General features: G+C 46.1%; 2 protein-coding genes across 2 annotated transcripts in view; both read right to left on the reverse strand.

Moving 5' to 3' along the window:
• Window positions 1-11423, reverse strand: part of LOC126543948 (1-phosphatidylinositol 4,5-bisphosphate phosphodiesterase epsilon-1-like) — a 212706-nt gene extending 201283 nt beyond the window's left edge. The window contains exon 1 of the mRNA XM_072287433.1: window positions 10954-11423. Within this exon, the coding sequence (XP_072143534.1) occupies window positions 10954-11010 (57 nt within the window). The 5' untranslated portion in view covers window positions 11011-11423. The remainder of the gene's footprint in view (window positions 1-10953) is intronic.
• The window catches only part of LOC129387972 (uncharacterized), a 95847-nt gene continuing 79439 nt past the window's right edge, over window positions 11103-27510 (reverse strand). Inside the window, exons 5-9 of the mRNA XM_055077864.2 lie at window positions 25088-25166; window positions 15671-15996; window positions 13594-13800; window positions 12831-13119; window positions 11103-11245 (exon numbers count right to left, since the gene is read on the reverse strand). Of these exons, the coding sequence (XP_054933839.1) occupies window positions 11103-11245; window positions 12831-13119; window positions 13594-13800; window positions 15671-15996; window positions 25088-25166 (1044 nt within the window). The remainder of the gene's footprint in view (window positions 11246-12830; window positions 13120-13593; window positions 13801-15670; window positions 15997-25087; window positions 25167-27510) is intronic.

A 27510-nucleotide genomic window follows, 5' to 3' on the forward strand; every position in this document is an offset into this window, starting at 1 on the left:
ATGGGTTTGTTAGAAATCGCAAAGTTTGTTTCTGTTGCCGGACGCCCAAAAAACTACGGAAGGTTAGCCATATCCAGCTTGTGCTGTAAAAAAAAAATGCAGGTTATATATGGTGAACAGCAAGAAAAAGCAGAGAAAATGTAAATCTTTCATAATCTTAATTCGAGACGAAAACGCAATCACGACGTCCAATACAAAACATATTATCAAGCTGTCACACAAGATGCTTTAGGCTATCCCAGATAAAAGGTTCCTCCTTTTTTTAAGAAATAACGATATAAAATACGCTTAGCATTACAAGCATCATCATCATCATCATCATCATCATCATCAGCAGCAGCAGCAGCAGCAGCAGCAGCAGCAGGCTGGCTACGCCCACTGCAGGGCAAAGGCCTCTCCCATACTTCTTCAACTACCCCGGTCATGTGCTAATTGTGGCCATGTTGTCCCTGAAAACTTTTTAATCTCATCTGCCCACCTAACTTTCTGCCGCCCCCTGCTACTCTTCCCTTCGCTTGGAATCCAGTCAGTATCCCTTAATGACCATCACCCGCCGTGGTTGCTCAGTGGCTATGGTGTTGGGCTGCTGAGCACGAGGTCGCGGGATCGAATCCCGGCCACGGCGGCCGCATTTCGATGGGGGCGAAATGCGAAAACACCCGTGTGCTTAGATTTAGGTGTACGTTAAAGAACCCCAGGTGGTCAAAATTCCCGGAGTCCTCCACTACGGCGTGCCTCATAATCAGAAAGTGGTTTTGGCACGTAAAACCCCATAACTCAATTCAATTAATGACCATCGGTTATCTTCCCTCCTCATTACATGCCCTGCCCATTTCTTTTTCTTGATTTCAACTAAGATGGTGTTAACTCGCGTTTGTTCCCTCACCCAATCTGCTCTTTTCTTATCCCTTAACGTTACACCCATCATTTTTCTTTCCATAGCTCGTTGCGTCGTCCTCAATTTAAGCAGAGCCCTTTTCGTAAGCCTACATGTTTCTGCCCCGTAGGTGAGTACTGGTAAGACACAGCTGTTATACACTTTTCTCTTGAGGGATAATGGCAACCTGCTGTTCATGATCTGAGAATGTCTGTCAAACGCATCCCAGCACATTCTTATTCTTCTGATTATTTCTGTCTCATGATCCGGATTCGCGGTCACTACCTGCCCTAAGTAGATGTATTCCCTTACCACTTCCAGTGCCTCGCTACCTATCGTGAACTGCGGTTCTCTTCCGAGACTGTTAAACATTACTTTAGTTTTCTGCACATTAATTTTTAGACTCACCCTTCTGCTTTGCCTGTCCAGGTCAGTGAGCATGCATTGCAATTGGTCTCCTGAGTTACTAAACCAGGCAATATCATCACCGAATGGCAAGTTACTAAGGTATTCCCCATTCACTCTTATCCCCAATTCTTCCCAATCCAGGTCTCTGAATACCTCTAGTAGGGGCGGCCTAAAATTCAGCCAAGCGATGTGCTGCGATCGGCAGCGATGTACATTTTTAAAACCTTATAATAAATTGCACGCTTTACGCGGAGCACTTAAATGCGTCAATTAATGATCTGAAGGACCTACTCTAACTACTCGGGACGTTTGTACGAAATCGGCAAAATCTTTTCAGGATCCTTTTAATACAACCATATGTTTCTGTTGTATACAGGGTACACTTGTATATAACATGGGGCAGTAATTACTGACTGTACTTTTATCTTTTAAAATGGAGATCACTTTGCCAATTGGCCATTTGTGGGAATAGATTTTTGGAAGATGTGACAGAGGATAACATTTTCATAAACGGTATGCTTTAGGATTTTAGCGATTATACTGTCTACATGTTAAGAGGTCGATAGCTTGAATTTATAGTTAAAGATGCAACGCCATCAGTATAAGCCTCAATTGCTTGCATGCATTCTATAATTAACCACGGTTGGTAATGGAAGATTCGAATGGCTACCTGTTCTAAAAATATAAGTAAAAATATTGTTAACGGCAACCGGGCACTTCTTGGGCGGAATCAGAGCCCCGCAACCATCCAGTAAGGGGATATTACCATGAGCAATTAGGAGGCGATATTAATTTCCAGAACTTTATAGGCCTACATTTAGTAAGTAGTTGAAGATCGCTGAAAAAACTTGCTTAGCTTCCGGAGAGCACGAAAATATTCCTTGTTTGTCAAATTTTTGTTAAGCTTAAGATACAGTGGTCGTCCGGCGTTCTACAACATTGAAAAAGCGTTTTTTTTGTTGTTCTTATTATGGTTTAGAGCACGCAGAGACGTGCGATACCAAGGCTTTGATAAGGTAGTGCAAAAAGAGATAAGAGGTACGTGCGCATGCACGAGACCCTGTAACTTAACTTTTAACATGCAAAATTCTTCGTTTACTCTAGGATACGAAAATGTTGAAAGGAAATATTTGCAAAAAAAAAATTCTTCAAACCATGGTCGGTGGCATCCACTGTCGCAGGACGTTATTTTAGGCCTTTGCCCAGATGTTAAATCGAGTTTTAAGGTCATCTAGGCCTTACTTTTAAAAAAGTCCACGCCTGGACTATAGGCTATGAGTAGTCGCCCATCATGCGCCTCTTTTTACTCTCGTTCTTTTCCTCTTGCCCTTCCCCCAGCGCAGAGTATCTGGCTAGAGGAACGTACCTCAGGCCGACCTCTCTGCCTTTCGTATCATTAAACCTTTCTCTCTCTCTCTCTCTCTCTCTCTCTCTCTCTTATCGGTTGCCGCAGTTAGGAGAAGGTCCAACTGCGGCAATGTGTTTGCGACTAATAGGCTGGTGAACTAGTTGAAAGAAATGGATAGTCAAGGGTTAGCTTGATGAATTCGCCGGAGTTACTAAAATGGGAAATTATAGCTCTGGGAAATTTTGTTTCGTTTGTCTCGAGGTTTTCCAGTAGAACAGAGAGGAAAACATAAGGGATGTTTAGTGGCCGGTAACGTGCACCAATAAATGACTTCGAACCAGACGGCGTGATGCAGATTCCGACAATTTCCAGCGGACTTAGCCTGTTAATGATGAATGATGAAATGCACTTTTTAATCGCGATTAGAACACCGCCTCTACTTGAAGCAAGCCTGTCCTTGCGAAAGATAATGTAATCAACCCACTCGCCTAACTGCTCATCGTCCTTATTATCAAAATGCAGCCACGTTTCAGTTAGAATGACTATATCGCTATTGTTATTAATAGAGTGTATACAATGTTCCATGCGCTTAGGGAAAAGTACTGCGTATGTTAGCGAATGACAGCGTAAAATGTGTTATTTCTCTGATGTCTCGTGATAAGTTGAAAGCATAATCATTTACGGTTGCGTTTGGCTTACGTGCTAGCTATTGCGAACATACTACAACAGTGTTAGAGGAAGCGAGTTCCTCATTTCTTTTTGTCCTTATTCAAATAGAGAAGTTACGTCGACCTGACTTTTCTATAGTGGAAACTGGAAGCAACGCTACGCACGACGGTAGCCAGAAAGCTTCGCCTGTGTCCTTCAGGGCCGAATTTGATTCCACACCTTTACACTTGGCCATCACTTCCAGTTTTACGTGCGCTGAAGGCGAAAACCCAGAGGGCAATAAATCTTATACTCTCACCAATACACCCGCCGCCCCCCCCCCCCCACCCCCTTTTTCTTCTTCTTTTTATTTTTTTGTAGCAGATTACTTCTATGGCTTACACGGATTATTGTGTTTTGCTGTCCCCTTGCTTATACATGATTTTATTTTACTTCTAATAGCGCCGGTTGTGCTATTAGCAGTCCACCGCGATTGGTACAGAACACCCAGGTCGAGAGAGAGAGACAGAGAGAGAGAGAAAGAAAAACCCGAAGAAGTGATAGAGAGCTATAATTCCGACATAAAAGTGAACGTGCACATGCATGCACGCCCCCTCCTCCCCCTCCCCCCAACAGCAGGGGGAGGGAGAGAGCATAGTACATGAGTACATTTAAAATGCATTGAAAGACGCGACAGCCTGGTAACCAAGTAAAAAAAAAAAGAAAGCGATGTCAACAAAACACACACACACAAAAAAAAAAAAAAATAAGAAAGCGCGACAAAGTGAGAGCACATGCAGGCTTTGCTCCGGCGCGCCGTTGTGACAGCGAGGTAATCTCAGATGTCAGTAATGCCATGGAAAGGCACCTGAAGGAAGAATGACCGGCTTTGTGTTGACGAAAATCCTGGTAATTACTCTTCCCAAATGGACTAAGCTACAACGCCATATAAAGTGAACAGGGCACTTTTAGTAGCTCGAAACACACACACACATACATACACAAATAGCATGGTACAGCTTAGACGAACGAGACCAAAGGTATGTTGTCGCAGTCGTCTTGAGTTACTCAGAACTATTTTTGCAGTGCGATTAGTTGGCATATTATTTTAGTTTACGTGTGCAAAATTTTTAATATTAATTTAGGGCAGCAGTCGTATTTGAAAAGTTGTAGAACCTGCCATGAAACACCCAATGAAGTTTTCTTAATGTTATTTTTTACGTGGTTCTTTTTTCTGGGCTCTGAAGCAAGCCCTATTTTGGAAAGCCCGCGAAGTATTAAAAATCACGAACACTGCTCTGGTGGCTCCGCATGAAAGCGCTCTCTATGGCGTTTTTTAACGAGCGAAGTCCGCGGTGCCCGTCGATGAAAGCCCGCGTGTGTGTTTGCATCCACATTCAGTGCCTGCCTTCTCTTATAATTTAGGACCGTGGCGGATGTCGATTTTCACCACGAAGGTGCTGATCTACGTGTTACATGCACCGAACGCCGTAGCCACTCGCTTTTTTCTTTCTTTTGCAATGTACATGCGGGCTTCGTTGTTCCGGAACAAAAAAAATTTAAAAATTAGATTATGGGGTTTTACGTGCTAAAGCCACTTTCTGATTATGAGGCACGCCATAGTGGAGGACTCCGAAAATTTCGACCACCTGGGGTTCTTTAACGTGCACCTAAATCTAAGTACACGGGTGTTTTCGCATTTCACCCCCATCGAAGTTTCAGAACACGATTCACAATGCTGCCATCCAGGTGCGCAAGAGCGAAGTAAAGCAATCTTTGTTTTGATGCTTCGAGGGCTTTTTTCAGAGCCCAGAAAAAAGAAGAAGAAAAAGGACGACGTAGAAGATAACATCAAAAAAACAACTTCGCTAGGTATTTATGAGCATACTCTAAATCTTTTTCAAATACGACTTACGCCTCAGAACGAATGTGTCCAATTTTGCGTTATTGAGCTAAACTAGCTTGCTCACTAATGTCACATTAAAAAACTGCCTGAGTAGCTCAAGATGACTGCGAACAATATACCGTTCGTCTCGTTCGCCTAAGGTGCGCCGTTCTATTTCAAAATTTTTGTTTACTTACGTGAAACACCCTTGTATACCATATCGGGCATTGCCATTGTCAAAGGTGTGCTGACGTACACTAATTTCGAAATTGTAGAAACAATACCGCACACTTCTCGCACATAAATGATCACATTTATCGAGTATGAAGGTTGAGAAAAACCCGCATTTGATATTTTAATTTTATACTGAAGTTGGTGTTTAAAGGCCAGACCTGGCGTCACGGGGAAAATCGTGCCTTCATGACATACATATAAGGTGATTCGCCGACGTGTCGTAGCGATACGGTTGGCACGACGATGGTGTTCCTAGAAAAATACACCCGGTCGCTGCGCGCGTTTTTCTGGCTGCGCTGGCGTGTGGCAGCCGAAGCGACCGCCGGACGCAGCGCGCCACTGCATCACGACGTTGTGCAGCGCTCACGTCCTGGAACGGAGACTCGTTTGCAGAATTTGTCTGAAGAAGTGTTTAGCGTAACTTATTTCGAGCACTCAATGATCGCCAGCATTTCATTTGGGGTTTAGAGGGCTTGGACCTTCAACTAACGCAGAAAAAGAATAACTAGCTGAAGATATCGACATGTCCGTCCGTTGCACTGCACATTACAAACAAATACCAATGACGCCCGACACGCCAACATCTCAACGCACAAAGGCTAGGACACGGAAATACACAGAAATAAAGAAGAATTAGTACAGCGCTCACTTTATTTATTTATTTATTTATTTTTCGGTTGTTCTTGCGTGTATTTGCGAGTGTTAGCGCTATAGTGCATGTTGCCAACTAGCTAGGCTGACCATACTAGCGGTCGCTTAATGCGCGAAATGGGATAAAAAGCAATAGCAACTGTAATGCCTTACAAACCTATGTAATACGGCTGAAACCTGCAAACCAAAGAACAGGCGACGAAGCGAATCTCTTTGAGTTGTCGCTGCCTTCCTATTTTTCCTTCTTGCCTCGCAGCAAGAGTGAGCACGAGGGAATCCCTTCATCGTTGCGGCTCCTCCATTTCGGGGGCGTCCAGCGTTTAACGCCTGAGGTGACCAAACGGCGGTGGGCGACACTGATGCAACTACTACGCCTATCAGTGCCCACGAGTGAGGTCTTCGCGGAAGGCACACGGCCACTGCGTAAAGCGCAAGGCCGCGGAGGGCAAGGCCGAGGACGGGCCGCCCTTCGCCCGACGGCCGTTTGTCACGGGGCATAGCCCTTCAAGACCGCAAAATCCTTTACTGAGCGAAAGAATCCTCCAAGTGCAGCCGACGTCTCGGGAAAAATAATAAAAATACAATTAAACCGAACAAGGCATCGAGAAGGGCTCCGAACGGCAGGTTTCGAGCGACGTGACTATGGACTGCATTGGCTCCGTGGATCGCGCAGCCAGAAGCGCTGTTGTGGAATGGGCTTGATCCGTTTTCGGCGAAACGGTCGGTTCGACGATCTCACCGGCGCGATATCAGCAACGAAGCACGCCCACCGGCGTCTACTAGTTGACGTGATTCGCCCTCGCGGTCCTTTAGTCTTTTCCTAGCAGCCGGGTCGCTCCTAATTTTAGGCAAAAGCGCACATTAATGGCTTCCAGTCGGGGCCAGTGTATGCAGCTGACGATACTGCTGGACCGCTACCTAGAGGTAAAGGTCAAGCGGCTGAGAGAAAGATTACCTTTCCTCTAAATACGTGACCTCGTTGGCCTGTTGGGTTGTTTCTGTTCGCGTGTCTAGTCATTCCCCTGCGCTCGTACGAAAAAAAAAAAAAATATTGTTTTCGAGTAAATCACAAACCAGCGAACTTTCCCTATCGAAAAGAAGAAGCATAACATGTGATATATCGAATAATCCGACATTATTATATGGTACCCTATATATAATACCCATGTGGTCATATGTTGACAATGAATGTTGAATAGTTGGGCTTTTAGGATAAGGATCGTATGGCTGTCATACATTTCAGGAAGCTTAAAAAAGCGCTAAGGCTTGCTCGTAATGAACACCACCACAACGACTAATTCCCTACCTTATTAGCTCGTTCAGGTCTTTAGAATTTAGCAACTGAAAATAAAGAATATGTACAGACATATTTATTTGATATCCAGCGCCGTCACCTAAGTGGTAGTATCCAATGGTATTTATCTCCTTTTCAGAAACACAAGAAAAGAAGACGTAGACGTGAACACACGCCCAAAGAATACTCTTGTAACAATGAAACTTTTAAGCGCTTAATTCTTTCCTCTTGCAGTAGTAGATACAGTCATCTAATACAGACTTATTCTCAGAAGTCTCATGAAAATGGATTTTATAACGAGCTCTATCAGTGTATTTACCCTATAGCCATGTGACAAAACCCGGTGTTCCGAGCTTTGGATGATAACTCCAGTATATAAAGAATCGCCAACTTAGACAAACACAGACAAATGTATTCGTCCTTGTCTGAGGTTCTGCCTTCTCGTTTTTACTGGGTTTTTTTTTTTTGCCAGAAAAATCAGCCAGCACTGCCACGCCTTATTGAACGACAATGATGCCGCAGTTTATTATAATATTACCTTTCGAAATCCTAATATTTCCAATGCATGGTCTCTGTAACTTTTCTCTAGTAAACTAAATTGTAATACTGTTAAGTTTGCTGTGCTTTGCTTCATTTCCGGCGTTTGTTTTGCACTCAGCAGACATGTGTGCTCAAGAATTGTAGACTCCATCCAGACTTGTATTGCTATCAGCATCGTTCTTGTTTAGTAGGGGTGTGAGGATAGTGATTTTTGAGACCAAATCGAATACGAATCCACTAGTGCCAGATACAAATCGAATCGAATCGCATGTCGAATACTTTTCCAATAGTTTTCGACTAATGAACAGCCGTTATCACAATTAATATAAAACGATGTTCACGTCTCAATATTCTTAAGGTTAGCAAGTTTCTGTACATACGTAGTACATAGCACTTTCTGAAGAATTGTTTATTAAAACCACAAATGAAGCATTAAGGCCAAACAAGTACTTTCTTCGCATATGCATGGCTCTTCATATAGCACGAATGATGGCTGTACAGCTTGTAAAGTATAGCTATCTGAGTTACGTTTACCCTGCTCCGCTACGCAAATACTCGTGCTTTATGTCCATACTATGGCCGCTGCGGTGAAAGTTTCTACAATTTTGTGTTTATTTCGGTGCAGTTGACAATTTGAAGTATTCGAAAGGCATTCGGAAAATATTCGCATTTACAAATGATGACTATTCAATTCGAAGATCAAATCGGATAGGACCCTATTGGATTCGTTTTTTGGAAGTTTCGAGTATTTGCAGACTCCTAATGTATAGCCTTAAACTTACTGCTTTTTTTTTAGACACTGCCTTTGTTATCCGTGAGCGCGATACTGTTTGTTATTGTACCTATTCATGTTCGCTTTAATGTTGTATGTATCCGTGCGTGAATAACTTGTATTCGGTCATTTTACTAGGCTCTCGTTTAGAAAGCAGCAGTATCACAAGACGACGACGACGACGACGACAAGAATATCTGAGATCTTGCGTGCCAAGACGATCTGATTATCAGGCACGCCGTAGGGGGGGGGGGGGGGGGGGGTAGACTTCGGAATGATTTTGACCTCCTGGGGATCTCTAACGTGCACCCAATGCATGGTACATGAGCATTCCCGGCCACGGCTTAATGACCATGACGGGGAATGGAACCCGTACCTCGTGCTTAGTAGCGTAACGCCACAGCTACTAAGCCCCCACGGTGGGTACCGTACCGTTTTTACCAATAGCGCGCACAATTATACAAGAACATGCACACGCACACACACGCACACACACGCACACACACGCACACTCACGTGCGCACGCTAGCAGCGTCATCAGAGGCCTAATACGCTAAAGTTTAGATCAAGCGTTCGCTTCAATGTACCTGTTTTCATCGACTAAACTGCCAAATAACATCGATATCTGGAGTGCACTAAAAGTGTCACGAGGTATGTCTTGGTTGTCCGAAAGTTGGACGCGGTAACATGAAGTAAAGGCTAAGAGGGAAAATACAAGATCAATTAGGTGTGTCGAGTTGCTGACAAGCGGCTCACAAAAGAAAGTTCTTTAAACTATTGTAGTGAAAGAAATAGGCCCGCACCAAAGTCCTTGCCACCACTTTCTTCATAAACATTGTAGCTGTCAACAAAATTTCGAGTCAGCGTTTTTAGTCACGTGGACACGCGCTGCTGCGTTATGCAATGCGTACATTTGAAGTGTTTGTAAATTGTACGTATAACACATTGTAATTTAATTACCAATTATTAATAATTGAATTATTTATTTTTAAGTTCATCTAGCAATAATTAAATAGATATAGGGCAAAACACAGTACAGCGAAGTGTTGATTATTGTAAATATTGTTTCCTCTGAAGGTCCTCCTTCAGTGTAGTAAAACGCGAACACATTCATAATTTTACAGGAAGAGCAGCAGGCGTATTCGAGCAAGCCCATTCTTGTCTATACGCGCAGCACTTTCACGGACACGTTGTCTCAAACCAGTGGCGTCTCTCGAAGGCACAAACTTAGTCGGAGCGCAGCTCACTCTTGTTCTCGCAAAAAATGAAGGCGGCTGTGCATCGTACCTCCTTCATAGTGAAACATTTGTGGTCTACGTCACCTTTTTATGGCGCCACCAAGTGAATTCAGTATCATAGGAGTGCATCGCAAAGGGTAGTGTAGTGGGGAGGTTATTTTCCGTAAGTTATTTCACAGGTCGGGAAGTGGATCAAGCTCCGATCGGACGTGAAACCGGCTTCATCGGCATTATGCACGGGTCAGACCGCGTGTGCCGATGACGTCGGTACCGCACGTAAGACATTACGTACGCTTAACGCAGATATCTTTGATTAGTATGGTACCACGGTACCAGACGCTGCTGAGGCGTCAATATTTGATTGACTCGTTTTGGTGATCGCTTTGCTGCGCTAGTACGCAAGACGAATGATTGAGTGAGTACACTATACAGGTCCGAGAGGTAGACAGAATTGATAACATTCAGTATGACAGTAGCTATAATAGTCTCGCAAAGGTTGTCTGATTTCTCCGCTTCGTTCTCGGAGCTGATGCCTGATCGATTGTAGATCCCAGCCGTGCTAGCTGATTCTGTCACTCAGAGTGGCAGGACAGAGAGTGACACGCACCGCGATCATAGCTCCCGATCTTGCTTGCGTACCGCGACAATCGCTTCATATTTCCCGATGCAGTACTTTTGCTTGAAGAAATCGGCTTTCGAATTCGTAAAGCTTCTTGTTCTTGCGATCTCTTTGCCAATGGCCGGATGCCTTCGAAAATATAACGTCCAACATCATGATTGGGTGAAGCCTGTTCTTACAAAATGTTTTAGCGTAAGCCCGTATTTACATGCTACAGTGGTTAGTGAAAAAAGGCGTCAGCCAATCGCGATGTCAGACATATTGTCGAAGGCGGCCGGCTAGTGTGAAGTAAGTCTCACATACGAAAACCTTTGTGAATTCGGCCGCACATGAAAAGTGCTTTCTTTCTGCACGGTGAAAGCAAAAAAAAAAAAAAGAAAGCAGCCAAACCAACCTGAGGGCGAGGAGGAAGAAGACATCCACAAAGCGCAACGCTCACCTTGAGATCGGCGTTCCTGCGCAACTCGTCGGCCCACTCCTTGTAGGCGTCTCCCATGCAGGCGAGACGGTTGACGAAGTCTCGAAACTCGCGGATGCGCAGGTCACCGGGGCAAATGCAGGTCCACTCGTAGAGCAGCTTCAGGATGGTCAGGTGAACGCCGGGCAGGTCACACAGGGGCCCGTGCGCTGGAGCCACCGCCTCGCACGCTGCGACCAAGGGCGGATGGTTTGGCACCTGTGAACTTCACCAACGAGAGCTCCCTGGCCGTCGCCATATAATGCCCTCTGGGCTGTTGTGAACCGACGTGAGCACTTGTTAAAAAGCTCTATAGGAAAAGCTGCAGCATGAGCACTTTACCCACATGTAGCATGCAGTCCAGAGAGAACATGCCTTCGCAGCTTCTCACGTAGCAAGCACGCGACCTATTGGGGGCGACGTCTCTGCCGCTTGGCTTCTGGAACGTATTTGCTCCCGAGGCACACCCTTGAATCAGACCGTATAACTTGGTGATGTGCAAAACTGAAATAGTCACTGAGCATTAAGAGTCTTCGAATGTTTTGACATTCAAGCTTCAGCATGACAGGATGCTGCTTTAGAAGACTATTGAGTACACTGCGTCGATTACCTCGACGACGTTGAAGCGTCGTGATTATGAACACGGACCAGCTAGTTTTATGGTAACGTACAGATATCATACGTGATCGAAATTTATCGCACAATTCCGTCGGCCACTGCGTGAATGAGCCCTGCAAGCACCGTAGCATGTACATGCTGGTATTGTGTCTGAAGGAGAGAGGAGAGACCCCAGAGCAAGAAAAAAAGTGAGAGAAAAGGAGACGTCATGGTTTATTTCTCTTTTATGTGCGCGTGGAAAACATTTTGAAAATACTGCGCATTTTCTCCGTCACCCCTTTAAAGAGGACGGGAAAGCGGCGCTTCGGGATGCGTCTACGCCGACGACCAGAGTCTCCGCCGCTGGTTCGAGGCAACGTCCTGCGGATGCGCGCAGCCAAAGGAGCAGGCTGTCGCTACTCGTTCGTTTGCCTCGGTAACAAAGACGGCTGCTGCAATGGGCGCCTGCGGCGATAAGGGACCGCTTCCATCGGGCTTCCTGGTGACTGCTATGCTTCGCGTATACGCATACGTATAGGGCACAGTCTTTGGTATACGAGGGAGTAAACAGAGCAAATCGATAAGCACGAGTAAGGGCTGTGAGCGAGAGCTGAGAAACAAGCTGCAGCTCGAACCAGTGGTACTCCCCAGTTGAATGCACGAACTCACACTCCGGAGCACGCTGCTCTTGCGCTCTCATACAGACAGTGAAGATGTTGGTTGTGCCTATACAATACATGAGATTGAAATGTGAATGCAGGAAAATGGTGAAACATGTCACCAGATTATTTCACTCTTTGCGGGCATGGAGACAGATGGAATGAAAATTTGATGTACTATTATAGCGATTTACAAGCATGCATTTGCTATGAGCAGCCTACCGAATCTTTTGGCTTGGAGAACGATATCCTTCAAATTGATTATGCATGTTAGTCTCTAAAGTGTTTAATAAAGAAGCCAATTATAGCTTGGCTTAATGCCAATTAGCGAATTGTGTAACTATCTCATATGAGGAAGAAAGCCTGCGATATTGCATGTTAAGTACGCCTTCGCGGCCGTTGTTTATCGCGGAAGAACTGCCTGCTATACCTATAGCAGATATGCGTTTCAAGATAATTAAGGAGGTAGAGAGAACTTGAAAGCGGAGGTGCGGCCACAACCGAGGCGCAGTGTACAGCGCGAAGTTAACACGTGGCAAATTGTATTCGGTATATTCGTTCTCGTCGCGAACACCCGCGAAGGCGAATGCCTCGCGTGCTTACCCGTGAGGAGCGACTGTTGGACAGGCTGTGGGACAGAGGTGGCTGACTGTGGCGCGGCGGGCCCAGCGATGGTCGCAGATGTCGCGAGGCCTGCCGCAGCAGGCTTGCTCACCGATGAACCCGTGTAGGCCCCCTCCGTGGTGGCGCTGCGGATGAGCGGACCATGTCCGTGCGGCAGCTGGAGCGACGCCGCTTCGAAAGTGACACGAGGCACCGAGCAGGAGCGTGGCCGCGCGTAGCCCACCCCGTCGAGGCCGCTTCCGTCCGTGAAGGTGTCGCTCGAGCTAGCCTGAAAAAACGAAGCGGGAGAGTGATGGGACGCCGCTCAAGGGCGCCACTAGTAGATCACATTACTCTGGCGCACGTTCGATCGCTAGAGGCTGATGCGCGCAGTGTTTCCAAGACAGCCCGATGTTGCACAATGTGGTCATGAATGACTCGCGTTGCCAGAATTCCGCCTTTTATAACACATCTTTCTGCGGGCTTTGCGTAATGGCATGCCTGTTTCAGCACATTTGTGAACGTGTCCAAGTCGCTATCCTTAGCAGAGCTGAAAGGCACAGTTATTTCGGCAGAAATGCGCTTCTGAAACAAGTACGACACAAGTACCGATACTGTGGCTCGTTATCGTTTTGCAGTCGCGTGGCAGCACGAAATTCCCGAATGCTTAAGCTCGCAACACGTGCCATCCACCGAAGAAAAATTCAGGTGAACGTTCGCTCTGCCAACATACAACGCCTAGAGAGAAAGTGAGGAAGCTAACCAGCGTCTCAAAGTTTGGGAGGTTCTGTAGCTCCTTCTGAAAAGCCGCAATGTCGGCCTCGCTGGTCGTCCGGGAAGGCTGTTCTTGGCTGGCGGCTGGCGCCTTGCTTGCGCGCTTCTTGAGGCTCGAAAACTTGAAGGTCCGCCGCCCCGCCGGAGATGACGCCGGCGACAGTTCTGGCCCACCATCGGGAGCCACCACAGTCACCTACGAGCGAGCAATGTTGTCACTGTTCTTGCTTTCTGTACGTTCGTTCATATGCCTGAAAAATATTCTAACGCCAGCGCTGTCCTAACGACCTTCCTCAGACACAACTTCACCTAGCTCACCATCTGCTTGCAAAGAAACACTTTGCACGTGGAATGCTTGTAAGTCCGTTCGTTTAGGCTTTTCTTCCTGAGTTCAGGGTCAGTGTTGTGCAGTGAATGACAGAAACTTCTTACAGTAGTAAACTTTCCGCTAAACATTCGCCTCGGCAGCAGCAAACACACCTTTTTCAAGGTGAATATGCCGCACATGCTCTTACATCTAACATTTCACGTATTCAGAAGGCTGTGAAACGGAAAGGGTGCGCACATATTAAAGAAAGGGAAAAATCAAACCATTAGCATTTTCACGCAATTCGGTAGCGTACCACTCAAGTTATGTCATACTTGATTTACCTCACCATGTGCCGAACAATCCATAGCCAAGACAAAAAAAGAAAGAAGAAAAAGACAGGAGCATACTTACTGCTACAGAGTTGTTCGAATTATCACGTAATCCGTGCATAAGATGATCAAAGCTCTAAGGTGATATGTGAAGGCGTGTCAATATCTGATGCCTCCCACTTACTTGTCTCAGTGTGTATTGCCTATAGAGGATGCATTCGTCGGCGAACTGACGAAGAACAATCACATGACAAAGCGGGGTAATAAAGCGTAGTGAGGAGGACGCGCTCCCATGCAGGCAAAGAGTAACCGTAACCTAACCTCATCAACTCATCTTATAACTGTCCCTCCTTGAACGCCGACTATAATAGTGGCTTTTATAAAGGGAAAATTGTCATCCACCCGATCATAACACGCAGCTACAAAGGAAGCACATGTGGGTTTCTGAGAAAGAAAGCTTCGCAGTTGAAGAAAAGTTCGTCCTAGTCCAGGGATCGAACCCATAACCGCCGAATTTGTGCGGTGGTTGGTCCCGGGTTCTTTAGCCTCCGATTCCATCCCAGGACCAGGAAAATTTTATATTTCCCTGCAAAGCTTTCTTCCCGGAAAACTTGTATGTGCTTCCTTTGTAGCTGCGTGCTACGGTCGGATGGATGACAATTTTCTCTTTCATGAACTTTCCTCCACCTTGCGGCATTTCGCAGAACTGATTTACCATAGTATTGACTTTGAACTAAGATCTCTTTAGTTTTCAGCGTCAAAGCTACAAATACTGCAACTCTTTATTCGCCGAATGAATGGCTCGTTCTTTTTTAACGTCATCTAAATCTCGATGGGCGGTAGCGTTAAGGGTATATGACTAGTTTACGGTACTTACTAGCGTTCTGGATATTAGACGCAACACTGGTCCCTGCTGTTGTCGCGTTGCTGAAAATATTGAAGTTCGGTCCTACAGCACGAGTTTTTCGACAACACTTTTGCCGTATTCGTTCCAGAAATTCGCCGTGATCACGCCAAGAGGGCACCGTAAACATTGACAGGATACCTTTTTCTTATATGGCTGTCTCTTGCGCGCAGCTGTTTGCTTCGAATACATGGCAGTGCGTAAGAAGGGGAAGTACAGATCAGGACATTGATCAGGACATTTGATCAGGACAAGATCAGCACACTGCGTTTCCTATCTTTCTTGACGCCCTCGCTGGCACGTATTCAATGCATAAACATGGTCTCGCGCAAGTGTAGCTTTGTTGCAATTTACTTCTAGCACATCGGGCCCGCTTTTGCGTTCGTTGATTGCTGTATCGCCACATCATAGAGGACTCTACTGTCCCGTTTTGTGCGTCCTCCTCTTGTGCACTTGTCATTTATTCAAAGCGTCCCATTCAACATTCAGCTCGCTCAACCCAGCCAACGGTCAGCTGTGTCACCTGTTTGTTGTCGGCGTGCCGGATGGACTCCCGGCGCTCCTCGACGGACGAGGCCCGTGTCCAGGAGGCCGGCCCAGGTGGCGCGCAGTTGACCGTGAGTGCGATGTGGCGCCGCTCGCGCAGCGACTCCTCGGTGTCGGCCGACGAGCCCGCGCGGCTTCGGTTCTCGGAAGCGATGCTAGCGCGGGACGGCGCCCCGCGGCGCGCCGCCTGCGCGGTGCCCAGCAGCCGGTGCTGTAGCAGTCGCACCACGATCACCGGCGGCAGCACCATTTGCAACGCCGACAGGTGGAAGTGCACGCCACTGGCCTCCTGTGAATACGAACCTGCGAGCAAAGCGGACGTGCACTCAAACACCGCACGGAAACCTGGCGTTCCGCGCGTGCGTGCCAGCGCGAAAAGTCCGTGAGCGGTTTGCGTCGACTTCACACCTCGCTGCGACAGAAATCGCCAAACATGCGAGAACGTCACATTAATATCCCGTTTCACCCTTCCGTGCCAGAGATTTCTTCTTAAGTAATCACAGCGTATAGAGTGAGATCAGGACAAAGTGACGCAGTGCAGCGCTATATCAGTCTCTTGCCGTTCTCGTTGAGCCGAAATAATCTCAGTCATACAGCTTCGATAAACCGAAATCTAGCGCGCTAGGATAGGAAGCGCCGTGATGACCAGGCTGTCAGTTTTAGTTCGTATTCAAACATCTGCCGCGTTCTACAACGAGTGTCAGAGGGCAAGCTTGGAATGGCTCTAGAGTGTAGTCAGTTACATCTGTCGACAGTCATTACCGCAGCCTAATATGAGCTGAAATTGGTGTTGGATCTTCCCAGCTATGAAGCACCAAGATTAGCTTCAGACAGCAGAATGACGGCAGCCTAACGTATCGACGGAGCACTTGCTTTGACTTGACTGATTTCCAGGCGCTTTGCAGCGTGCACAGACAGTGTTTCCTCTATCCCGATTTCCTCTTTCTGTTCCCCCTTCCCTTGCCGCAGCGTAGGGTAGCAAACCGGACGCTCGTTTGGTTGACCTCCCTGCCTTTCCTCTCTTTGCTATCTCTCTCTATATCTCTTCCCGGTTTGGACCCTCGTTTCCTACCATAACATGTCCCCGACATTCTTGCGATTCAGCAAGGAGTAGCTGTCGTATCAGAGTGGAAGGCCAACGCTGCTATTTGGCCGAGACAACTGTGGTTATGGTCACGGGTGCGAGTGATGTCTCTTCCCTGCACAACGAATAAACTCAGATGTGAACTGCAGCTCTTCATATCTTTCCACTCCGCGCACACGTGTGCAAGCATTTGTATTTAGCTTTATATCTATTTGGTTTAGGAAACAATTACTATTGAAAGCTTCACAACAAGTAGGACCAATATCAGATATAATCGATCTATTCAGAATAAAAACAGCGCGCTGGTATTGGCAGTCGTCTCGCTCTAGAGGCGACATCTTTTTTTATTCGTAGATACTGAAATTTTAGATAGACCAGTCAGCAGTGAAATTGCCGCTCTACCACCCTATATCCATCCGCGACTTGAGGATGTCTTATGCGTCTGGGAATCTCATCGCTCAGCCTTAGCCTCGAGCTCTGTGCAAAGCCGTGCAACCTGCTTCACCTTACTTAATTACCTTCGCACATCTGGTATATACAACGCGAGAGCATTCATGCATCCCTCGCCAACCGGCGACAAGACTTTGGCCTCTCCTTTCTTCACAAGATGCCGCAACAAAACTTCAAATTCGTTCTGCAAACAAATGTTAGGGCACCGCAGCATTAATACCATCTCGGAATAGCGCGCCCCAAGAAAATATTTCGTATTCATACTTTTCTTACGCCCATCCTTCAGTTTCAATTTAACAGTGGCACTCTCTACTAAAGCCGCTTCATGACAAAAGCAAAGCAATTGCTGTCTATCGTGAGGCGACCGCCACGCAGTTGCTTGGGGTCAATTGCGGTGAGTTTATGCCTGCTCATTCTACCTTCGCTCCCGAAAAGGCACCCGCAATCGGCAAACGCTTGGCTATACAGTCCTAGCGCTATGCAGACAGAACCTGTACGCACCATTCTCGACCTTCAATTGGCCAGGACATCAAGAACTGCAATTGCGTCGCTGGCAGTATTTTCAGCACCTGTCGTTAGCCCATACGTGCAAACTTGCGATTAACCGCGACGAGCTTCTGTATAAGCGCTTCGCCTCAATTTCGCGTATTCGGCTGATTTTAGTCCTCCTTGCCAAATCTACTGAAAGATGCACCACCATGCTTTCAGCTCTGTCAGTAGTGCAATCGATTCGTAATCAAGCGCCGGTCCCATCAGTACGCAGCTGTCCGGACGTCTGATTCTTTTAGTCCCCTTCCGATTGCTGTCGCGCTTGTGCCACGCGCTCTTCATCGCACTTTCCTAGGCCCCCAGTGTGTGCATAAGTGACAGTTTTCACATTCTATTTAGGAATAGGCGTTTCTGAAAAAGCAGGCTACTGTTCGTTAGCAGATTCTTTTGTTTACTTTTGTGAAATCAATTTTCCTCTCTCTATTAGTAAGAACATAAAATGCTGGGGTCACTGATATAAACATATGTGAGGGATGGGATTACGGCAGTTAATAAAGTGTCCGTCCGTCCGTCCGTCCGTCCGTCCGTCCGTCCGTCCGTCCGTCCGTCCGTCCGTCCGTCCGTCCGTCCGTCTGTCTGTCTGTCTGTCTGTCTGTCTGTCTGTCTGTCTGTCTGTCTGTCTGTCTGTCTGTCTGTCTGTCTGTCTGTCTGTCCGTCTGTCCGTCTGTCCGTCTGTCTGTCTGTCTGTCTGTCTGTCTGTCTGTCTGTCTGTCTGAATTTTGTGGCTGATAGCTGTTTCTGACCTCTTCTGGGTGCAGAATCTAAAGCGTGCTTTTCCGCATATTAAAGCTTAATGCTGAAAAGTAACATTTACAGGAGCCTTCGTTGCCCGCAGCCTTGCTACCAGCTTAAAGCACTATTTAATCTTATTATTTTCTCCTTAAAGCGCAAGTGAGATTTTGCTTCCATGAGGACGCTAGATATTTCGCTGAGATGCACTCCGACTCCTCCTTAAGTTCCTCCGTGATACGGGGTTGGAGTGTGTGGGTCGACGGAGATTGGATAATGGGCAACCTGCTGCGCTCCGTGTCAAGTTGCTTGTGTTACCGAGTGCTGGTATGCTAAAAGATTAATTGTGAAGGGATTTCGACGCTACAGCGTCTTATAAGTGGCGCTGGGGCGGATTAATTGCGGGCAACTTTTCAAGGTTAGCTCCGCTTGCAACAAGCAGCATTCCTCCTCCTTACCCGTCGTGGTGGCGTAGTGGCTATGGCGTTGTGTTCCTAAGCCCGAGGGCGTGGGATCGAATCCAGGTCGCGGCGGTGGCGTTTCGATGGCGTTCAAATGCAAAAACGATCGTGTACCGTGCATTGGGTAATCCGGGGTGCCTCACTACGGCGTGTCTCTAATCAAATCGTGGTTGTGGCCCATAAAACCGCCAGAAATGTTTCCCCCCTCGTCTTCCTAATCCTCCTCCTCTTTTCTTCTCCCTTCTCTCTTACCTCCCGTGTAAAGTAGACAACCGGGAGTTCGTCTTGTTGCCCTCCATACCTTTTCGCTTCTTGCTCTCTCTAGCTCTCTCTCTCTCTCTTGAAGCGTTCAACGGAATACGATTTGTTATGCAGTAAGATTATAAAGCTACAGACGAAAACGAAAACCTGCACCTTGAATGAAGAAAACGTACATTTCGCGTGTAATAGCGCTGAGTGCATCTAGCACGTTTCTGCACATTCGGGGTGAAACAGGATGAGCTGCAGCATACGCTGCCATGCGTCGCAAACAAAGGACCATAATGTGGAAAAGCTGCTCCAGACACAGGCGGCGCAATTTTATTATCGTTAGACATGCTTTGACTGGTGGCTGGCCGCCTTCGGCCCTTCCCTCTGTCGTACTGTTCTGTTAAACATAGGTTTCTGTTGAGAGATTGATATTGAGACTTCCTCGGCCGCTCCATTTCTCTATTATCTACAACAATTAATATATAAATTAATAACGTTAAGTGTAATTCAAAAGTAAAAGACAAACAGACAATGAGAATAATCTGTCCATAATAATCCGTTCGGACACACAAACTAACTTAAACAGCTCCAGATTCACTACATTTCCTATGGCTCGTGTACTACTGCTCCAAGTAGTGGTAATCTCCATTCCGCTTTGTGCGTTTATAGCAGCTTTTCTCACACGCTCTCATCCTATGGATTCAGCAGCGCGAGGCTCGAACGCCATCTATCAAGCAGCGACAAAACTAAAGCAACCGTAGCGCAAAGCTCACATCGATTGCTTTTTTCTTTTTTTGTAATTTTCATCCCGTAGCACCTGCGCCACCAGTTTCGAGCGCCATACCAATCAAACTAGCAGAATGCACGGTGCCGAGCCCCGTGGTGCATTCGGTGGCTCACAGAGGGCGCCCGCTGTATCCTAGGCGCTCTTTTCAGGCTGTAAGCCGGTTTATTGTCCTTTGGAGAGAGGAGGGCTGCGAGACACTTTCGTTCGCTGTCGTACTATCGTACCCTGAATACGGATTATTCTTTCTTTTTCTTTCTTTTGTGAGGGTGGGGGGGGGGGGAGGGGGGCGATTTTCTGTTTTTATCATTTTCTTGCGTCCAAGAGGCGGTCATGCTAGCGGGCGCCCGTTGAAGGTGAGCGATGACCCATAAAAACCCGCTAGAGCTGCGTCGAAGCCGGGTGCTTGGGTGCGACGCCCGTTCCTGTATCACTAGCTAGGTGGCCTAAGGTGAGTTCGCCTCCACCAGCGGGGGGCCCCTAGCTGCCAACTGCGTTTTGTTCTTGACTTCAACTTTATTCGCTTTTCTTAGGGTCTTCCCAAATCAAGCAGGAAAGGGTGAGTGTTAACGCGGAGTCAAAGAATCTTGTCAAAAATATAGACGCTATATATAAATGGGACACAGATGACACAAACGTATTTCTGTTTTCAATGCTATACTTCGCTAATATGCAGCTTAAAAAGAAACGTGCGCATGTATGTGTCTGTGTTTGGCCCTACCGACCCGTGTTGTTCAAGGTACGTAGGTAGAGCTTTTCACTCCCACTCAGCATTCAGGCAATTTATCGCACCACGCTCACTTATACTTGGTTTATACGCGACGTACGCAATTTTTATTACGCGAAGCTCAAGTGGCAGTGTGGCATCTTGTCGAGGCCTCATTCTTTTACATCACTGCTAGTTCCCAAGCAGCTTCATTGTGGAGCTGCGAGAGTGCGCCGCAATGTCGTTAAGTTATCAATGCACGAGTGCGGCTTCGTGCGGTCACGTGGTACGACGGCACTTATTCTTTAGTTTGGCTGGTGGCTAAAAAAGATATACGCCACAGAATAAGGCGTTCATTGTTCTGCCAACCTTCGAACTGGGTTGTTGCTTCGGCCGTTGCAGTCATCACCGACGGCGGTGCAGCTGCGTGTTGTTTTGCCTTTCTGTCGAAAGGCACAAGGACTCTTGCGTATCGCCAGAACTTAGTAGGAAACTCGGCTTTTGCTTAGTCGAATCTTTTTCTTTTCAGTTGTCCGGACGTGCAGAAAAATAAATAAATAAAAAAAAATAAATGGCACCAAAAGCCAAGCACACGTAGCACGCATTACAGAATGCAGCACAAACAGTCATTAAACTAGAAATTGACCGTTGAGTGAAATTACGGTGAGGAACAATGATAGGCTGTTGACCTGGACAGTCTTGATCAAGCATTTCTGCATGGAGTTTTTAAAAGCGGCACTTATACAACTCACTTTCCTTGTGCCCAAAATGAGATCGGCCAGTGAGCCGCCGTGCTACACCTCCGATGTTAACGGGGTTGTTGACTACGCAGTTTGGATAAACAAACTGTTCGCAACCTCAAGGACTGCCTTAAACACTGTACTCTGAACAAGAACGTGGAGCTGCGGAAACGTTGGGGGAGATGACTGGCGCGTTACATCGGTGTCACGAGAAACAAAGGTGCCTGAAGTGCTCTCGTACGTTATCAGCCTTATCAGCGTCAACCATAGTTTGTAAATTGCTTCTCGATTAATCTGCTTTGTGTGCATTTGTATATTATTTTTTCAAATGTATTTTCGCTCTTTCATATTTAATCATTTCGACCTGAATGTCAAGTATAGCTGGGCGAGATTCAGATTATCCCACCAAATGATTTGGACAGTGCGTGCGTCAAAGTGATGCACGGAGCCTGGGAAATTGAGCTTGTTGTTTGGTCTAACACCCTTCTGAGAAATGGCTAGTAGGAAGAAAATAAATGATGTGTTATTTTTCGGGTTCTTTTCTCGTCTCTTCCTTTTCTGCCCTAGTATTCTCCCAAGTATTAATGTTTCCAGTGGGCAAGCCGGGCGATAGATAAAACGCGAATACTTTTCTAATCTATACTTGTTGCTGGGCTAGTTAGTTCATCTTTTTGTTGAGCAAATTGTGTGAAACAATGTGAAGAGTAAACTTTCCTTATGGTGCAGTCATTTCTTCTTGATATTCGTTTGCACTCTTACACCATAACGCAGACTTTCAGCAACCATACTGTGGATAACAAACAACTATTATAAGCCCGCGCGCTACAAGTCAATGAAACAACATTTTACATTTTGAATACGCATGTGATAATTATCTTAAAGCGTCGCCATACAACTGCGGTCTCAGATAAATCATAGTTATCATTTATTGTCAAGTTATTTACGCAAGTGCGCAACACACCTCTAAGCTCACATTTCGATAAGGATTTGGAAACGGTATGCTATGTGCTACATTAGCTGGTTCTCTGAAGGCCGTCCGTGTCAATCAAATCGCGGATGGACTTTATAGAACCAGCTAAAGTCGCCTCAGTAGATGATGCTTGGTGCAAACGCGTTACAAGCGGTTCACTATTGTCACAGAATCTGCGCGTACTCTTTTGCAAGAAGTAAGCTCCCCGGCAGTGCTCAATCCTTCGACAACGTACTCGCACTTTTCAAGCCGTGTACGGGGCGAATTTAAACTCTCCCCATTCGCACGCGACGTCAAAAGAATCGAGCCACAAGGGAAAGCAATACGCCGGGATCCGACGGCACCGAACGACACACTTTCTTCTCACTCTATCCAATCGTCTCGGCTCGTCTAAACGGAATTTCTGTGCAAGCCACTGCATGTACTACTACTATCGCTCCTCCTTGCATACAGTTTGTCGGGAGTATTATACAGAGAATGAAGCTGCCTCCGAATGTTTATATGACGCTAAGAGGGGAACGGGAATATCGTTCGCGGACGCCGAATGAGAAGTTTGGCGTATGCGGTTGCTGTGCTTGGAGGACGACGGACAGATTGTTGTGGCGGGCGCACGCAATGATCTGTCGCCTTTCAAGTTACCCCCGTGGCCGTGGGCGTGTGTCGCGCAAGATCGGCAGCTTTGCGTCTCATCTATTTTCGGGTAGGCGTGATTTTCGCAATGATTTCGCAAACGACAGATGTTCAAAGGCAAACTTATAGTCACGAACACCTGCTGTGTCACCGCTTTGTATTTGGAGAAAAATCACACGGAGCTGCCTTTCAGTTGTGCATCTACAGCTGTTCCCAAAGACTAGTGCAGGTAGCGGACTGACGTACGAGCATACAACTGAGTGCCATCGTTGGTCCAGTTAAAAATGAAGCAACTACTTGTTAGGAGACTTCGTGGACTAGGTATAAATACGCCTGCGTTAGGTCTGGAAGCATTTAGAGTTATATTGGTTAGATGTGAGTCAGTTTATTATAGAAGACTTGTTGGTTGTAATTACATATTTAAGTATTCTGTTAGTGAATGCAGGTTTTTGCAATATTGATTTGGAGCTGTTGTATACTCGTGTGAAGATTGTAAAACTTGTACATGCGAGGCTTTTGTATCAGTTTCTGCATGACAAATCGGCTAGAGCAGGGCGTGGGAAAGCCAAGCTCCCGTGACTCTACGCTCAAAGTTTGCGCCGTGCCACGGCAGATGACAGTTATTCGGATGACCACTACTCCCACTAGGAAAAACACAGAACCCAATGAAGCTTCTGGCACCGCATTCGGTTCGCTGCGCATGGAATGACTATACCGAAGGAACATCGCCAGCTTACGGCGCGTGCACGCAGGCACGCACGCACGCACGCACACACACAAATGTCCACAACTTGACCGGGATCAAGCTCCGTAGCAGAAATTATGGTTTTGAAGATTCTTGCGGTAAACTGCACGAGCAATTTAAATGGAGTCTATTGCCCGCCTGAAGCTTGCAAACAGGAGTAATACAAAGCTCTGGACCAGTTCGCGCTTCGTTTTAGGAACACATACCCTCAAATTACGGGCGAAAGCAAAGAAGGTACACGCACTGCGGAGGTCAGCGCCGAGTGCGTACACTTCCAGCCTTTGCCTTAAGTCCATGACCGCGAGTGCTGATACCGACTACCGATAACACCTACCTTTGGTGTAACAACAAACCCGTTGTGCACCAGCCGATAACCCTTGTCAGTTTCGGCGAGTGCTCATTGACCAGGCACATACTAGGCTATCTAAGAACAAGGGGCCGAATTCACTTAGCCATTGGTCAGCCGCCTTCACTTATAATATGTCCAGCAGCAGGATTGGCTGGAAGTTGTTCTTACGAACCATTCTAACGTAAGCGCTTTTTGAGAATACAGGCTTGAGTTTCTAGTCGATGCGCGACGTAAGAGAAAGTAAAAGAAAACTGCAATACCGTGGCAGAACAACAGCATCCAAGGCGTTTAGTGCATTTCAAAACTTTATTTGAGGCATATAAGTGAGGCCACTAAACCCACAGGCAAATTAAGTGTTTGAAATCATAAAGATTTCTCGCAGCCGTTTTTCAGCTAAGCTGGGTGACGTCTCAATCGCAAGCTCCGCCTCCCTTCTGTGTGCGATATCTAAGTAGGGCCAGACGAACAAGAAAGCAACATAGAATGACAGATATTTTTAAATGTAGCAACAGCGCCAGCCCGCTGGGCCCTACAGATGATTTGTGCGATCAGATTGTCCGATTTTAAAAGAACAGCGTTTGCCTTTTGCCCTCACATATACAACATGCGTTTACCTAAGGAATGCTGGCATGAAAATGTTTTGCTTGCTCAGACGAGAAATTAGTTACAAAGAGAATGAAAAACTTCGTGCCTTTCATTGTGTTTGCCCCACACTTGGTGCTCCTTTGTACCGAATGACATTTACGGTATGGGTACACCGCGTTAAAGAACAATGACAATCTTTGCTATATTCCCAACGGAAGCGTTTTCTAGAGGTGGTACTTGCGAGCTTTGAATAAATGAAAAAGCCTAGGTGTTCGTTGTCGTCTCTTCGCACTTCAGTCGAGGAATCGATGCAGAAAGTAAGACAGATACCGAAATAGAACGTGAGTTCTCTTGTGTACTTACTGACTGGGTCGAAACAGAAGTCAAGGAAAGACTTATGCTGTGGAGGCACGGTCTTTTTTCCAACGGAACAGGTCAGGCTCTGAAAAGACAAGTGGCGAAGAAATATGTATTCCAGTTGCGAAATCTTACGCACCTCGTTTTGCTTTAATACACCTGCATACTTTTTTTCTGACCCCCGCAGACGTACGGAAAATCAGCAAGGAAGGGAAGGGTGTGTCTCTTCATACTTTAAAACAATTTTAATTGGGATGAACTAGTTCTCTCTCTTGTGTGTGGCTTAATGTAGTGTCGAAAAAAAGCAAAAGCTATTATTTTAAGAAATGCAATATTAGTCGGGACTAGCGGGAGGAATCTTGCGCTAAGAAAGAACTACTAATTATACAAATATACTAATTCCCTTTTTTATTGGTTACTTCAGGAAACCTGACCAGTAATTCTGAAACAAGCATCACTCTCGAGATAAATGTCTCTAAACTGTGCCGCGGAATGGATCAGGGATTCTACCAGTTTTGTCCACAGTGATCAAGAAAGGAATACTGGAAAAATAATATCTGGAACACCTAATGTATTTCGCCGCACATTTCCGACACGAAAATTTGATGAGTCGTGTTATACTCATGGCACCTTGTAAATTAACCTCACTTGAGGAAAAACAGGCTTTACCTGAGAAACTGCATCATTTTTCCCGAATCTTTTCCCTACAACGCCAGTCAGGATATGTAATACTTAAATAATTATCATTATTTCCCAACTTGTACCTGTACGCTTGCGAAAAACTAGTTTGCAATAACGTTGCCTATTTAGTCTCTGTTGTGCCTTCGTTATGACTCTTCGTCACCTTGGCTGAAACACACAGCAAGTACTGCTTTTGTTTTTGTTCGACGAGGAGATGCGTGACAGGTGAAGCTAACAAGCTTAGTCCAACACACCATCTCAGTACTTATAGTTAAAAGAAAAAAAAGAGAAAGGAACTCACAGGTACTCAGGCGTCACTTAAGTGACTGCAGAGCGATAGCATAACTTGATCCTATCATTCGGCGCTTACTTATCGACGCCCGCGGGACGTTTTGTCCTACCTCACGATCAGATGTTAGTTATGACATTATGATGTACTGCTGGTGTCCGCGAGTTTACAACTTCACCTATGGTCAATTGCAACACAATAACATAACGACTGCCTTTTGCATGTTGCCCTTAAGCCAGATACACATAATCAGAGCTGTTGATGCATAACATACTATACAGATGTCGCTATATAACTTTCTACGCACTGACCAGATATCAACGGTGCTTTTTTTTGAGCTGGACCAAATTTTAAAAAAATATGCCTTTGACAGATAGCAGAATTCTAACCTTTGAGCTACATTACTCGACGAAGTAGACATTACATTTACGAGAAATCACAACTATTAATTGTATAGTTAACATAATTCCACAACTTAATTTCTAAATCAATTAATTTAGCTCCAATATTACTATTTACGAATTACAGCCGGTGAGTTCACAAGATGTAACCGCTTGGAACGAATTCTCTGGACTACACCATTTCCGAGATATTAATTGTCAGTGCCCGTGAACATATGGAATAATGGCACATCTGGTTTCAGAAGGGCCTGCTCGACCCTGGTTTACAGCGCTAGGTTGCTTGAGCTGTTTGAGCATTTTTACCGCAACAGATACGATCACATGGTGAGGATAACTTGCCCCATTGAGGCGGCTGACCTGACAATGAAAACTGCTTTGCAGCTGATGTACGCATGACTTATTAAGTGCGTTGGTTAAACATGATTGAATGATGCCTCGTTTTATTACTTTTGAATGAGCTGAATGGTAGGAGAGGATAGGTTTGCTAGCCCTTCACTATGTCAAGAAATAAAACACTCAATTGTTAGTGCGCCTACGTGCTGTCTCGTGTCCCCCTTCTTCGTGTATTGTTTTATTCGGCGCCGTCTTTGTAATCATAGTCAGCGAAGAGCGACACATTAGCCGTTTGTGGTAGCGTTTCGGCGAGCCCCACTAGAACGAGATTGAAAAGAGTCGGGCTGAACGCAGCGCCTTGTGGGACACCACGACTGGAGATAGGTCTATTTGTCGGGCCATATTCTGTAAGGACAAACACAGATCTCCGTGAGAGATAGCACCTAATCCAGCTAAAGACGTGGCATTCAAGTTCTGCAGCCTCAAGAGCTTGGAGAATGGCTTCGTGGGCTACGTTGTCGTAGGCGCATTTTATGTCTAAGAAGAGTGTCAAAGAGAGGCGCTTCATAGATTTTTGTTGCTGCACGGAAGTCACAAGACAAATGCCGCTGTTAATTGAAGAACGTCCATGTCGAAAACAAGCCATATCCTCAAGGTAAGAGTTACAGTATTCGAGATACCACTCCATACGTGTCAACAACGTCTTCTCTATGACCTCACCGATT

The sequence above is a fragment of the Dermacentor andersoni genome, chromosome 1, assembly GCF_023375885.2.
Source record: "Dermacentor andersoni chromosome 1, qqDerAnde1_hic_scaffold, whole genome shotgun sequence".
In the NCBI taxonomy this organism is placed as follows: Eukaryota; Metazoa; Arthropoda; class Arachnida; order Ixodida; family Ixodidae; genus Dermacentor; species Dermacentor andersoni.